This window comes from Odocoileus virginianus, chromosome 4 (assembly GCF_023699985.2).
Source record: "Odocoileus virginianus isolate 20LAN1187 ecotype Illinois chromosome 4, Ovbor_1.2, whole genome shotgun sequence".
Lineage (NCBI taxonomy): Eukaryota > Metazoa > Chordata > Mammalia > Artiodactyla > Cervidae > Odocoileus > Odocoileus virginianus.
In genome coordinates this window covers 86,829,223-86,844,458 of record NC_069677.1, presented here as the reverse complement: position 1 = coordinate 86,844,458, position 15,236 = coordinate 86,829,223, and the positions used below count along the sequence as shown (strand labels likewise).

The 15,236-nt window shown below is 51.4% G+C and overlaps 1 protein-coding gene across 2 annotated transcripts in view; it reads left to right on the top strand.

The window, feature by feature from the left end:
- The window catches only part of VPS26C (VPS26 endosomal protein sorting factor C), a 34,287-nt gene extending 19,526 nt beyond the window's left edge, over positions 1-14,761 (top strand). The window contains exons 2-8 of one of the 2 annotated variants that reach the window (XM_020870863.2): positions 210-353; positions 1,444-1,593; positions 6,800-6,880; positions 8,949-9,023; positions 10,357-10,507; positions 10,704-10,856; positions 12,846-14,761. In XM_020870863.2, coding sequence (XP_020726522.1) covers positions 210-353; positions 1,444-1,593; positions 6,800-6,880; positions 8,949-9,023; positions 10,357-10,507; positions 10,704-10,856; positions 12,846-12,928 — 837 coding nt within the window. In that variant the 3' untranslated portion in view covers positions 12,929-14,761. The other variant, XM_020870864.2, reaches the window with a different exon arrangement.
- Positions 14,762-15,236: the final 475 nt, after the last annotated feature.

Genomic DNA, 15,236 nt, shown 5'->3' with positions numbered 1-15,236 from the left:
AAGGTGGTGGGGGGATGAGATTCCTCCCCCCGAGACCCCCCAGGGCCGGGCCTTCCCCCCTGTGACATCCGGGCATCTGTCTGTGACAAGTGCCCGCTGAGCGTCTTCATCTTGGACCACATTGATGGTTCCAGAGCCCGACTTTGCTGGTGAACCAGGCGGATGAAAGAGCCGTGCTAATGTGTCGGGTGGCTGTCTCCCCTCCCCAGGAAATGCTCTCCGGGGTGGTGGTCATATCTGGGAAGGACTCGGTCCAGCACCAGGGCCTCTCCCTGACGGTGGAAGGAACTGTGAACCTGCAGCTCAGCGCCAAGAGCGTGGGGGTGTTCGAAGCCTTCTATAATTCCGTGAAGGTAAGAATGCCCGACTCACACGTCTTGAGTTCCTTTTCCAAATGTTTGGGGTTGGTTTGCACGTGCTGTCTTAGCTTCTCTGTTGTTATTTTGCCAGGAATGGTGGCAGGCGTGCTTTTGCGACTCACTAATCAAATGGAAAAACACATGCAGATATTTTGATTCTGAATATATGCTGTTATTGAAAGTCTGCTTGTTTTTATTCCCATTAGACAGGGTTAGGGGGACTTGAGGGGGATACCTTCAACCCTTACAGAGCCCAGAGCGCTCTGGGAGGTTGTGCCTGGGCCTTCTCCCCACTCCCCTTCCTAAAGCAAAACTGTTAGTATAACTGTTATTTTAGTCCAGCTGCGTCCAGGTAAGACGCCAGTGGACCCCTTCTTTCCTGTCGCTTGAGATTCTGTGTTCTAGGAGGTAAACTTTCTGCTGGACTTAGTTTCCTTTTTCTGAAGGGCAGATTTTTTTTAAGTTCTGAGGAGGGAGTGAAGGGGAAAGAAGGTTCCTAGAGGGCATGCAGATTTCAGGGCCTGTCCACGTGTCCCCGCAGCTTTCCTCTTTTCTTCCGTCAGCACTTGAGAGACTCACTTCCAGAGTTGTGGATTTCCTCGGTGTGGTGGTAAACCAAGGCTCAGCGTGCCTTCCCTCAGGAAGGTGTGGCGCCTGCCGTCGAGGCGCGTGTGAGAACAGTCTGGCTCCCAGGGCCGGGCCACGGAGGCCTGCCGGCTGCCTGGGGCAGGCCCGGGGCTTGGGGTGGGGAGCAGGGGGCTCTGCTCCCCCCCAGGCTCCTTGCAGTGCTGCAGGTGGGGGTACACCTCAGAGGGGGTGTTAGGGGACGGTCAAGCTGAGATACTTGGGGATAAGAGAGAAATGTATCAGTGCATTTCCTACTTGTTCCCAACACCACAGCGTCCAGTCCTAAAAATGAATCCAGCTTGGGCAGGGCCAGGCTGCCCACAGCAGCAGGATGGTAGCAGCTGAGTGGGGGCCGGGGGTGGGGGGCAGCGCCGGGTCTCCCAGGAAGTGATTTTCTAGACACGGTCACGTGACCGGGAGCACGGGTTGATGGACCGACTTGTGCGTTTCCTTGCAGCCCATCCAGGTCATCAACAGCACCATCGAAATGGTGAAGCCAGGAAAATTTCCCGGCGGCAAAACAGAAATTCCTTTCGAGTTTCCGCTGCACGTGAAGAGTAACAGAGTTCTGTACGAGACATACCATGGCGTGTTCGTCAACATCCAGGTGCGTGTCCTGACTTCTCTTCGGCACGACGGCTTCCTCTTTGTGTCACTGAAAGTTCGGGAATAAATGGGCCCAAGAACTTAACGCCGTAGGCATTGCTGAGCGCCTCCCATGTATGTTGTGTGCTGATTTCTCATCTTGCCCTGCAGAACATAGTGCGTATATGGAAATAGGACCATTATCCTTGATGGAGGCCCTGGAGGACCCACACCGGAGCTGCTCTTCAGGAATCCCGTTGTTTCTCTGGGGCTCTGTGCAGGCCGCGCTGACACCATCGGGGGGTGCTTTTATTGTTGGTAATAGATACGCCCTCACGTCTTTCTGGTGCCCGCACCGGCTTGTCTATTTCGAACGTATAAATATCTCTTTGTTTCATACCCAAAGGCTACTGCTCTGACATAGGCTTGTATTCTTTATTGAAGAGCCCGTGTAAATGAGTGGGGGGAGGTGGATTTATGACTTCCTGTCCACCTCTGCCGGTTCAGGATGTCTGTCACAGTCCCCATTGTTGTCTCAGGCGCAGTTTGGAGTCATGACTCAGAGCGAGAGAAAAAGAGCCTTTCCTTTATTCGCTGGAAAGAAAGGTACTTTTGTGATATCAGCCTTGCAGCCGGTCCCTCGCCGGATGAGACAAAAGCATTTTGTCTTACGTGTGTGCAAGAGGGCTGGCAGTTAGGAAATTTTTTTGATTTATTAAGTTTTAGCTGAAAATTTAGTTCTGGTAGAGACGATTCCCCTGCTTAAAAATGCAACACTTTAAAAATGTTCCAAACACTCCTGAGAGTTTAACCCAAGATTTGTGTGCATGTGGGTTTTATGAATGGCTTGAAAGATCAGTCAAAAAGAAACACATGTAGTGTGATGTAATCTGTTGCAGTCAATATCTTTCTGTACAAAAACTTTTCTAGTCCTTTCTTGTCAGTGCACCTGTTTCAGAAGTAAATACTCTGAAGGCTTCAGGCCGCTCATAAGAAGGAACAGTAAAGTGTCTGGACTCAAAGGGAGCCACTTGCATAGACACACAGCTGGTGTAGAGACCCAAGTCTTCTGACCCGCTTTCAAGGTGCAGAATATTTTTACCATGAAAGAAAGTGAATGAAAACTGCATTTTTTTTTTTTTTTTTACTTTTTTAGCAAGACTGAAAATATCTCAAACATCGCATTTTCAAAATTTTTTTTTTCTCTTGCCAGAATCAGCATCAACCTGGTTTACCTACACATTCTTCTTTGATGCTGTCCATTTACTAACAAGCACACATTCATTAGAGACAATAGAATAACACCCAGTTTTCTGTGGTCATACTTCTTACTTATCACTTTCTTTTCCTGTGTTTAGCATTCTTACTAAAAGATTCATTTGTTTAAAATAAAGTTGGAAGTGTCACCCGTTTCCACATACTGCCTAGAAGGGCATCAGATGAACATGTAAAACTTGGGGTCCTGGTGCAGCTGTGTGTGAGTTGGAAACCAGTTCAGATGCAGAAGGAGAGTTAGCATGTGGTTAATTCTTTAGTAAATAATCACCCTGACCTCAGTTTATTTTGGTTATCAGATTTTACCACTTTGAGGGTCAACCTTAGAATGCTGGAACATGGAATTCTGCACCTCCCCAAATAGCTCATAAATTTCTGAAACCATAGAGATGTCCTCTCAACCTCATATTTATAAGAGCTGGTCACTCTTTTGCTTATCACCTAGATTCAACATTTATTAGAATTTTGCCACCTTTGTTTCATCTATATTCTGAAGCATTTCAAAGTTAGTTACAGAATCTTGACACTTCATCTCAAAATCACCAAAAAATAGGGACGTTCTTTCTGCATAACGCCAGTTAACATTTTCACACCTATCAGTAGGAACAGAAATTCTCCAGTGTCATCTAATTCCCAGTTCTTAACTCAAATTCGTCATTGCTGCTTTTGAGAAGCATATGTCTTGAGAGACACTAGGATTACGACTTCTTGGTCTCGTTTGCATTCATCCATGCGCTCATCCAGCCTCTGGACAGGCCTTTTTCCAGCCCCTCGGTTGGACGGTAGGGCAGGTACCACCCAGAGGCGCAGTGCCCACCGTGGTCCCACAGGGTGTGGCCTTCCCAGCGCCAGGACTCATCACACTTGCCGTGAAGATTCCCGGGGGTGTGTCTTGGGAGAGAAGGTGTTCTTGTTGAGCCTTAACATCCGTCTTTCTCAAATCATATGGGTGCAGAGACACTTTTCATTTATCGTTTGAATTGCGTTGTGGTACCGTAATGTAAAAATAGTAAAAAGCCTGACAACATGAAGGATTTAAAATGTAGCCGGCAGTAGGTGGCCAGCTCGCAGGGGCTGGTTTCCTCAGATCGTAGGTGGAGGGCCCGATCATACTTGCTCTGATTTCTCCTCAGCCACGCTGCATCTGTCTCTCGTTCCTATTTGCAGATAGAGCATCCAGGAAGCTGTCAGTCCTTCTAGTGGTCCTCTGTACAACCACCTTTCCCTTTAAAAGTTGTTTAAATCACAGGGTAGTTTGATTTTTGTTCTATTCTTGTGGCCCTGCTAGCGGGGTTTTATACTCTTAACACAAAGTACAGCGGTACCAGCACGTCTGCTGAAATGGTTTATTCAGAAGTAAATGATCGAGATGCCTGTCCTCCTTGTTCATGGTGGAAATATCCCTTCTAGGAGTCTGCTTTAAATCTGTTGGCCTGTGTCTTCTTTCCTCCTTCCTGTCCATGGTGAGTTTACTGTCAGTCAGAAGAGATCACATCTTGGGGCTTCCCTGGCCGTCCAGTGGTTAAGGCTCCACACTTCCCTTGCAGGGCACATGGGTTCCATCCCTGGTCAGGGAACGAGGTCCCACAAGTCACACAGCATGGCCAAAAAAGAAATCGAGTTTTACACCTCCTCTGGGAGCCCTGCTCATGTCTCACCCTCCTTGACCTCCTGTAGGTCTTGCCATATAGATCACTCATTAATAATTGGGAAAGATCCGGACGGAGTGGAAAGACCCAGGGCTTTGCAGCAGACAGACTGGGCCTGAGTTACCGTGTTGCGTACAGATGCGGCGCGTGGGTGTTGGCTGCAGGCAGGTGTGAGCTCAGATCCCACCTCTGTGGCCCAGACGGCCTTCATGACCTTCCTTCCTGGGGGTTGATGAGGTCTCTTTGTGAAGTGCTTACTCAGCCTAGTTCCTGGCACCCAGAGCATGCCAAGTAAATAATTGCTGAAGGATTAAATAAATGAATTCACGGGTGACTATCTGTATATTATGTCAACCATCCTTACCTTTGTGTTGTCAGAATTAATCAAGAAAGTGCTATAAAAGAATTTAGTGACAATCGTTCAGTCATGTCTAACTGTGAGTCCATGGACTGTAGCCCACCAGGCTCCTCTGTCCTTGGGATTCTCCAGGTAAGAATGCTAGAGTGGGTAGCCATTCCCTTCTCCAGGGAATCTTCCCAACCCAGGGATCGAACCCAGGTTTCCATGCAGTTCCTAAAACACATCGGTGTTTTCCTGTTTTCTCCATCTTTCTGCCCTCTCCCACTCATCACCAGCTGCCTTATATTACCAATTACTGCTTTCACACTTATTTAAAAAACATTGAGTGACCAAAAGTTGGTACCCATTATTCAGACTCTTTCATTTGCAAATTATAGAAGTCTCGCTTAAACTGGCTTAGCCAAGAAAGGGACATTGGATCCTGGAACTCACAATTCCAGGGGATTGTCTAGGCCGGGGTGGGGGGGACACCAGTCCACCCCCAGTTTGGCGTTCTTGGAGGCAGAGAACATTCTTCTGGCTTGGCCACCCCCGCAGAAAGGATTCTTCCCATGGTCTAGCAGCGTTCCTGGCTTTCTGGTCACTTCCAAACCAGGGTGGGCTGGGGGAAGCCGGCCCTCCCAAACCCCTGAGACTGAAAATGAGGAAGGGTCGTTCCCATGGGGAAAAGAATCAGGGAGACCAGGCAGGCCCCAACAACATACTGCCCGTAGCGTGTAGGCTGCACGGGAGAGACGATTACACAGATACATGCGTGTGTGCGTGGCACATGCAAGCAGAGCACACGCACGTGCTGTGCAGTCCTTGCTGAGCTAGTCTGGTTGGGGAGGCCAGGCCGAAATCTCGATGGAGAACGTATGTGTGTTTCTGCCCCTGGGAAATCCACGGGGAGGAGCCTGGTGGGCTAAGTCCTTGGGGTGGCAAAGAGTGGGACACGGCTTGGCAACTGACAGTAGCAACGTGTGTGTGTGTGTGTGTGTGTGTGTGTGTGTGTGTGTGTGAGACTATACACACACATATATAAAGGCCCTGTAGACAAGGGTGTTCTTTATTATTTCCTTTCTAACATTTCATCTCCCAGGAGAACGTTAGTACATAGTAAGTACCTTAAGTACATAGTTCTTGTTTAACCTGGACAGGTCGGTCATAATAGTCATAACTTCTTGACACATATGGTTCCAGTTCTACAAATTATTTTTAATGTTTTTTTCTCCAGATGATTAAAACAGTAACTCGCTTTATTGAACATGCGTGATTTTTGTTTAAGACAGTAATGTGCCGTAGAATTTTGTTACCAGTCTCTCGCTCCCATGGACGGGATGGGAAGGGACAGTGTTGAGTCAGGCCGAGTTTCCAGCTCGGTGCCCAGGTTGTGGCGGGCTCCACCTCGCAGGGCACAGGGCCTGTCTTGCAGAAGGTATGGGGTGGGGGGGGTGGCCGGTGTCTGCCTCGTTGGCCTGTGAAGTCTCGATGCCCCAGGGTTTGCAGTTCTGCTGCCGTGTTTTCTCATCCTTTCTACAAAGTCGCTGCTGTTTCACCCAGAGCTGCGACGTGCCAGCCCTGACTTGTCATCTCACCGGGTCCTCACTAAAGTCGCATCAGTGTCCCCATCTTCCAGAGCAGGAAGCTGCAGCTCAGAGAGGCTGTGTTCCCTGTCCGGGCTCAGACAGTGATGCTGATTCCCAGCTCTGCCTCGCAGGTCTTTCCCCGTGTGACAGGTGGGGCTCCGTGAGACTCTGCACCCTTTCCAGGGGTCCAGCTATAGGATGGCCCTGGGCACAGGCTGAGGTGTCTATTACAGAAATACTTTTCATTTTGAGCATTAACTCCCCGGTTACGTACATTGATTTCATATGACGCATTAACGGGACAGAGCCTTGTCTGTGTGTGATTCTGTGATGAAAGCAGACCCGCTCAAGAACGTCCTCTGCCTTTCTCTGCAGTACACCCTGCGCTGTGACATGCGGCGGTCCCTGCTGGCCAAGGACTTGACCAAGACCTGCGAGTTCATCGTCCACTCCGCCGTAAGCCGGCCTCGGGGGCCTGGGCTCGGTAGCAGGACTCCTCTGCGGGGCCCGGGACTGCACCCACTGAGCAGCAGTGAGTTAGCTGCTAGTGCTCCGTGGGTGCTGGCCAGCAGCAGGGTCTCTGTGCACGTCATCCCCTGGGCCAGACCCGCCGGGCGATGCCCCTAGCCCCCGGGGTGCTGCACCTGAGGGGTCTGGGCCTCACCTGAGGAGCCCCAGGCTGGGGGGCCCACCTTCGTCTCAGCAGACGGTGCGCAAGCCCGCCCTTGGTCCTGGAGGGAGGCATCATCTCGTCCGTCGAGGCCGCTTCCGTAAACAGCTGGGAGAAACGTGCCCGGCTGTGGGGAGGAAGGCCAGGGCCCTGCGTTCTCGGCCCACGAGGCAGGAACATGCTGGGGTGCTGGGGAGGGGGGCAGGGAGAGGCTCTTCTGACACCCTCTGCTGGGACTCTACAGTACAGTGTCCTTAAGTGGTCCTTTCTCGTGCCAGCCGAGGGGCCCAGGTCCCCTCCCCCAGGGGACATGTTGGGGCTGCTACTCGTGCCCATGGCCCTGGAGTCCCTGTGTCTCAGTCTCTCCAGCCCTTTGGGGCAGGGCCTAAGTCTTAACCCTGTTACGAAATGTCCACGGATGCCTTAGTGATGACTCACTGAAGATGTAAGACAGAGCCCTTCCGCATAAGATCAGCGAAATCACCGATGCCCTTGCGTCAGTGTTGTGACTTTTTTAGGATTTTCAGTTATGTGTAGTTTCCCTCTTTATAAATTTTCAATACATGTTTCAGTGCTATGGTTTTTTAAAAAATATGAAAATATTTCTCATTTTTGGAAGTCACTTCATTTAGAAACAGATATTTTCCTTCTGTCCAACCAAGGGTTTTCAAATGGAAGCTAAAAAATTTTTCTTCTTCATGTAGATTGTTCCCTAAAAAAAAAAATCACATGCCATTTCATGTCTTTAATAAAAAGTCACATGCCATTTCATGTCTTAAATAAAAAGAGCCTCCACCTTTGTGAATAAGCCCAAATTCAGCCCCCTGCCCAGAGCTGGGCGCCCGGTGACCACTCAGGCTGGTGGCGGTGGCAGAGCCACTGGGGCTTCCTCCTTGCTCCTGGGGGTCACCCACAATTAGCCCCCAGGGGTCAGGGTCTCTGTGAATAATTTCCCTAGAAGGCAAACTACGCCATGACCCACAGTTGACAAGTTAAATATTCCTTTATGTGCTGTGAGGAAAAATATATTCACAAAAGAATATGTTCATGAACCTATTAGTAAAAAGAAAAAGAGTAGCTTCAAGAAGACTGTTTCCGAGAGTAAGCTTTTGGTGAGTAAAGTGGGCAGACTGGCCGGGGCCCTTTCCCCTCCACGGCTCCCCTGCCATCAGAGCCTCTGTCCTTTGGGCCCCAGCCTGGGAGTAAACGGCACTGGGCAGGCCCTCAGGACGCTTGGCTGTGTTGGTGGATTCTGAGCCTGTGTGATGGAGATGGTCCTTGTTAACGAATTACTGTAACGCTGATAAGTAATCTGCCACGTTACAGGTGTGAGTCTTCCTGGTAGAAGGTTAGTTTTGCAGCTGAGTGGCTAACAGCACCAGCTGTGGGGCCAGGGCGCCTGGGTTGGACTGTCCGTTCTGTTCTGGACTTGAGCGACCAGGTGAGCCCTCTGCCTCACTGACCTCATCTGCGCAGTGGGTCCAGGGCCAGCAACAGCACTGCACAGGGCCCATCACAGAGACACTTCAGTGTAAGATTTTATCCTCAGAGACGGCTTCAAATAAATGTCTCCCAGTAATGCCGCTCTGCTTTTAAATTCTGGACCTGAGAGGGACCTTAAGAGACAAAGAAGCCTGGCCCCCCATTTTCCAGATGAGGAAACTTGAGTCATGGAGATGAAGACATTGGACAGACACGCCTTGTTTCCTAGCAGAACTGTGTTTTAGAACCCAGGCGCCCTGCCTCTTAGCACCAAGGTCTCCGGTTCTTGTGCTGCCTTGCATTTCCTGAAACGGGGAAAGACACGGTGGAGCTGTGGGACTCTCCTGACTTCGGTTCTTCCTCCTGGTTTAGCCTCAGAAGGGGAAATGGACTCCGAGCCCCGTGGACTTCACGATCACACCTGACACGTTACAGAACGTCAAAGAGGTAACGTGCTCCATACACCCCGGCACCAGGGCGACTTGCCTTCCTTCCCTCTCTCGCTCGGCTGTGCTGGGATCTCATTGCTCTGTGCAGGCTTCCTCTAGCTGCCTCCCCCGCCCCCCATCACTGCAGCGCCCAGGCTTCTCACTGCAGTGGCTTCTCGTGGAGCACAGCCGGCGTAGGCTCAGGAGTTGAGGGACCGACTGGATTTCAAAGACTCAGTATGAAAAAAGAGAATTTAAAGCATCATGTATAACTGTAAAATACTGATTGTATGTGAAAGAGACAGCATTTTCAATATACTGAAGAATTTCGCCTCCTTCCTCTTAATTTTTTTAATGTGGCTAGTAGAAAATTTTAAATTACACATTGGCTTCTTCACATTTGTGGCTTACTTCATGTTTCTATTGGACAGTGTGTTCTAAACTCTGAATTGACTTCAGTAACTGGGATATGACCGTAGGAAAGACTGCTAGGCAGTGTCTCTAGCTCCTCAGATCTGTTCTTCCCACCACACCATCACTCACCCATGGCCATATTCCTCTGTCCAAAGAGAAAAGATCCATAGGTGTTCAGTCAAGCATGGAAGAAAAGTTGTTCTTTTCAGAAATAAAATTAATCTCTCGGTTTTTCAAAATTGTGTACTTGGGAACATTTTAAAATTGATTATCTTTTTTTTTTTCCTTGGTGACAGGTTATCTTTAAACACTCCCGGTTAACCTCCTCAGACATTTTTAGAAATGTTGACTTATTTATGACTGCTGGGTCTTCACTGCTTTGCGAGGGCTTTCTCAAGCTTCAGCAAGCGGGGGCCACTGCGTTGCGGTGCGCGGGCTTCTTGCTGCAGTGACTTCTCTCGTTGCTGAGCATGGGCTCTAGGGCGCAGGTCCAGTAGTTCTGGCACAGTGGCTTAGTGCTCCACGGCATGTGGAATCCTTCTGGACCAGGGATCTAACCCAAGACCCCTGTGTTGACAGGCAGATTTTTATCCACTGCGCCACCGGGGAAGTCCCTCAGACATTCTCATGTCATGGTGCTTGGTCACACAGAGTTGTGCAGACCTGAAGCAGGCAGTCAGGGTGCTTTGGTGAGAGAGTTGGTCTTTGTCAGGTGCCTTAGGTCTGTAGATAGTCATTGAATTGTTCCGTCTGTTACTCAGGATGACAGAAGATGTAAGCGCTGTTGTCCATTTTTGCCAGTTTTGTCAGCCAGACTCCCAGTGAGTTTCCTGTAAATTACCAGAGTCTGTGTCCAGTTCTTCTTTGTATCAGAGTGGCTTGAGTCATTTCCTCTGGCACCTCCCATTTCTGATGTGTCTGGTTTTGTCTCCTTTCAGAGGGCCTTGCTCCCAAAATTTCTCATCAGAGGACATCTCAACTCAACCAACTGTGTGATCACACAGCCACTGACGGGAGAGCTGGTGGTGGAGAGCTCGGAGGCTGCCATCAAAAGCATCGAGCTGCAGCTGGTGCGTGTGGAGACATGCGGTAAGGCCCCCTGACCCTCTGCTACCACCAGCCCACAGCCACAAGCTTGCCTCTCGTCTCCAGGGTCCCGCAGAGCCAGCAGGACAGCAGGGGACTCTCCTGTCGATGCACCTTCTCCAAGAGTCACTGGCTGCTGCCTTGGCCTGAACAGACGTGCGCTGTGTCCTGACCCCATGATCCCCTCTCCCTGCTCCAGGCTGTGCAGAAGGGTATGCCCGCGACGCCACAGAGATTCAGAACATTCAGATCGCCGATGGGGACGTGTGTCGGGGCCTCTCCATCCCCATCTACATGGTCTTCCCCCGGCTGTTCACCTGCCCGACGCTGGAGACCACCAACTTCAAAGTGGGTACGTGCACGCCCTCAGGGTGCCCCTGGGAGGGGATGGATCTGCTGGTCTGCTGATCGTGGGTGCATCGCGGAGCACCCAGCCCTTTGGTTGCTGCAGAAAAACGCGTGTAGAGCAGCTGGGTGGTGCCCAGGGTTGAACTTGCTTTGTCCCCCAGGAGACAGCATGGGCTGCTCACATGACGCGCTCTCTGAAGGACACTAACTTGGCCAGGGACCAGCCGGCCAAGCTCGTGGGGAGGTCGGATTGGCCCTCTGATGGGCTGGCATTTGATGGGGACACAAGATGTGAGAGCCCAGTGAACAGTCATCTTCCCAAGGGCTTTGGCTCTAGCACCTGAGGGGGAGTCGGTGCTTTTCTGTGATCACATGATAGATACTTGGACCACAAAATCTGAGTCGCATTAAGATGCACTTTTCAATCCTGCTTTTTCTCCATTCACCTTGTATTGTGGTTGAATCTGCAGATAGAGAACTGCAATTGTGGTGGAAGTGCCAAATAAGGGGCAACCTGTTAATTCTGGGTGGGAGCCTCCCTGACCTTGGTGGTTCAAGGGTCATCTGCACCTTTGATTTTTAAGTTAAGGAGGAGGAGCTTATCTGTCGATTTTTCAACTTGATTTTGCTATGTAAACTTTAAGAAAGATCCAAAAATTAATTTTTTCTGCTGCACTGTGCATTAGGCACCTGTACTGTCCGCACCTTATTTCTGTCAGACTTGACAAAGCGTCCATGTAACATTTAATGCAACGCCCATGATTCCTCCATAGAAGTAACGCCCTCAGCCCATCAGCCAAGACATCGGCGGTGCTTCTGTCCTTGTGGCTCATGTTTCGTTTGCTTGGGGGCTTGTGCAGTGGCCACCCCTTCAGCTGAGGGGGCCCCGCGGGAAGGAGGGGGCCTGCGGTCATTGAGTGCCGCAGCCTCTCCTTTCCCTGGGGTCATCGTCTCATGGCTGGGAGGTCAGGCTCTGTTCTCAAGGGGGAATAGGGTGAGCCCTGCGTCCTGCGTTAGGCGCACACTCACTGTGCCCCTCCAGCCCGACGATGCCCGCCTCAGGGGACCTCCTGGGCGTGGTCAGGCCCGCAGCTGTCCCCAGCTGAATCCCTGGTCCTCTGAGCTGGGAGGGAGCCAGCCGCCGTCCTGCCGTGGGCCTTCTGTGCCTGCTGGGCCTCCTCTGTCCCTTCCAGGAAGGCCAGTGAGGTGGTGGGAGGACTAGGGCAGGATGGCGCTGGGCAGCCCAGAGGGTGTTGCGACCTGTGACAGCCATCAGAAAGGAAGGGAACACGGCAGCCGCTGTGGTACACACTTCTGCCCTGGCCAGTGCCAGGCCAAGGCGACGGCCATACGTGGAGATGCTGTCCTTGGGACTCCGGCCACAGGGGGGCCCTGGAGGAGCCAGCCCGCAGCCCCTTCGCTTCACACTGGGGAGGGACCCGGGCTTGTCTCTCTTCGGGGCCCCCTCCTCAGGCACCCCCTTCCCTGTCATCCACATGCTGACCCTTAGCACCTAGAGAGTGGGGGAGACTCCTCTGCTTGCTGAAGGTAGCGGAGGAATGTTTGAAGAGGTGTCATGGACAAATCAATCAGGCTGCAAAGGGATGGCCAGGAGACGGCTTGCCTTCTTTTCCAAGCGCTGTTTCTCGCCTGGCCCGGGAAATGTGCTCCTGGTGGGCTGCGTGGGGTCCGCGAGTCCACCCAGGACGGTAGGACAGGTTAAAAACAAAGCCAGAGTGCACATGTGAGCAGATGGGCTTCCAGGAGATTCTGTGCAGTAGAGACAGAGGACAAGAGAGTATTTGAGAATGCGGGACCTTAACAGAGTACACCGATTTCTCCTGGAAGCTTGGGAGGGTGCGCGTGCAGACCCCCAAGGCAGGAGCTGCTGCCTCCCTGTCCGGAGTTCGGCCGAGCCCGAGCGGGGCTGGCCTTCGGCTTCCGCCTCCGGGGTCGGTGAGCGTTGAGCCTGTCTGTCTTTTCTCTCCCTCAGAGTTTGAGGTGAACATCGTGGTGCTGCTTCACCCCGACCACCTCATCACGGAGAACTTCCCGCTGAAGCTCTGCAGGATGTAGCCGGGAGCAGGGGACTGCACTGCCAAGGCGCCCGCGGAAACGCAGTCATTCCCCCCCCCACCCCCCAGGAGCGGAAGCTGGCAGCACGGACCTGCATTCTCGGTGGTTCTGTATCCGAAAGAATCTGACCCTCCTTCCGCGTTTCCTCGAGGCTCCTCTCATCAGAGCTTCCCTTGGAAATGCGTCAGGATTTCTTAAGTCTTGGCAAGATGGCTTCCCGGAGAGCAGGTGGTCTTCTGCCTCCTGACCAGACCTGCTCCCGTTCACCTTCAGGAAACAGTTAACAGAGGCTGAACTTTGCTGGAGAGCGAGGTCAGGGATGAGGAAACTTCTCGCCGGCAGTGACGCCCCTCCGCCCCGCCACCGCCACGCCCCGCACCCTGCAAGGCGGCGGCTCTGGCGGCTGAGGACGTTGGCCACGCCCACCTAGGAGGGCACGGGGGCGCTCGCCAGGAGTGGGTAGCGGGTTTTCCTCTCTTTTCTACCATTTTTTCACGATAACATCAAACCTTTTAGGGAACCTGGGGAAGATGTGCCTTGCCTTCCCAGAAGCGAGGGTCTGGAGACTATGGCTGGCGCTGGAATATTCCTCTCAGGACCTGCTGTGACGTGGCCTGCCGCCATCCTCCCAGAGTCGTTCCAGTGCGAGGTTATGTGAGGGGATCAAGACGCAGGTCCCCGCCGCCATGGTGGGCTGGGTGCTGAAGGGCAGGACCCCCGGGCCTGAAGACCCCTCCGTGCTGGGTGGGGCCCAGACTCCAAGAACTTGCCTTCTCTCCTGGAGGACCTGTGTTGGGGGTGGGGTTGGGAGTTGGCTGGAAGTCATTTTCTCCCTCGCCTTCCCGTGGGAATTTTCTTAGTGTAAGGTGGGTCTGTGACAACACATTTCTTCCTTCAAATCCTGCCACTGTTTCCGTGGGTCCACGTGAGTTCACCTCAGAAGTGCACACTTCCTGCCCTTCCCCAGCAGCACCTCGCCTGGCAGGCTTCAGCCGAGGCGGGTTCACGGCCGCCAGTGGTCCTTCCATTGTCCCAGGCCAGCTCTGGTGACCCTGATGCTGAGGGCAAACAGACCCGACTCAGGCTCTGCTCTACCCTCGGGCTTCACCAGCGCAACGGATACAACTTACTCACCGAGTCATGTAAAAAGGTGTTCCCAGAAAATACAGTCTAGTTTATACATTTCCTTTTATGTGTATCCAACATCAACAGCGATCTGACGCTGCCTTTAAACTAGACCAGCATAAAATAAGGAGTCCACGCTTCTGGGAAGTTTCACATGTAGAGATTGTTTCTGATGGGGGAATAAAGCTAAATGAGAATTTGGAGCAAAGGTTGGGGATGTATATTCCTATGTAATGTCTTAAGTAAACCGATGTTACAGACATAAATATGATATGATTATTCTCCCTCAGGGAATAATCATCACCTGAAGAGTTGCCAGCAGCCTGGCCTCCTTTAGCATTTTGTTCAAACTCGAGGGACCCGGGCAAGGGCCTTTTCCTTGTCCTCCTCGGACGGGCACCTCCACCGTCAGTTGTTACAGAAAACTCGGATGTTTGGGTGTTTTGGGCAGTGGTCCAACTACTGACCTGGCTGGAGTGTTTAGTGGTCATGCTCTCCCATTAGAACAGGAGGAAGGGGAAGTGAAGGGAAAAGACCATGAACCTAGAAGAGTATACTTTTCTTGGAAAAGTCCAGTTAGGCCAGAGGACCTTCAGGCTCTCGGTGCTCCAGCAGAAATGGGAGCCTGGCTCCAGTTCTCAGCCTTGTGCATTTCACGGGAAAGGTGGAGAAGTCAGTCAGAAATAAAATGTTTTTAAAAAACCAGAACATCATTGTGGTTCCTTCGGTATGCCTTTAGTTGTACAATATCTTCATGTAGGCTCTGGTCCTTTTCTTCAATGGTTATTCTGTAAATAGTTGTAATTCTGGTGTGCTCACGAGCTGCGGCAAGCTCAAGGTCTTCCTGCCCTTTCATCTCGGCTCATCTCCCTAGTACTATATTACTGTTCATTGCCAAATAACACTCCATTTTGTAGATACACCACACTGTTTTATTCACTCATCAGTTAAGATACATTTGAGGTGTTTTCACTTTTTCACTATTAAAAATTCAGCTGTGAACGTTCGTGTACAATCTTTGGTATGGACATACATTTTTATTTCTCTTAGATCTATATCTAGGGGTAGAATTTCAGGATCATATGATGACTGTTTAATCTTTTGGGGAGCCACAAAAATGTTTTCCAAGCATCTGCACCATCTTACATACCCACCAGTCCTGCACAAGGTTCCAACTTTTCCA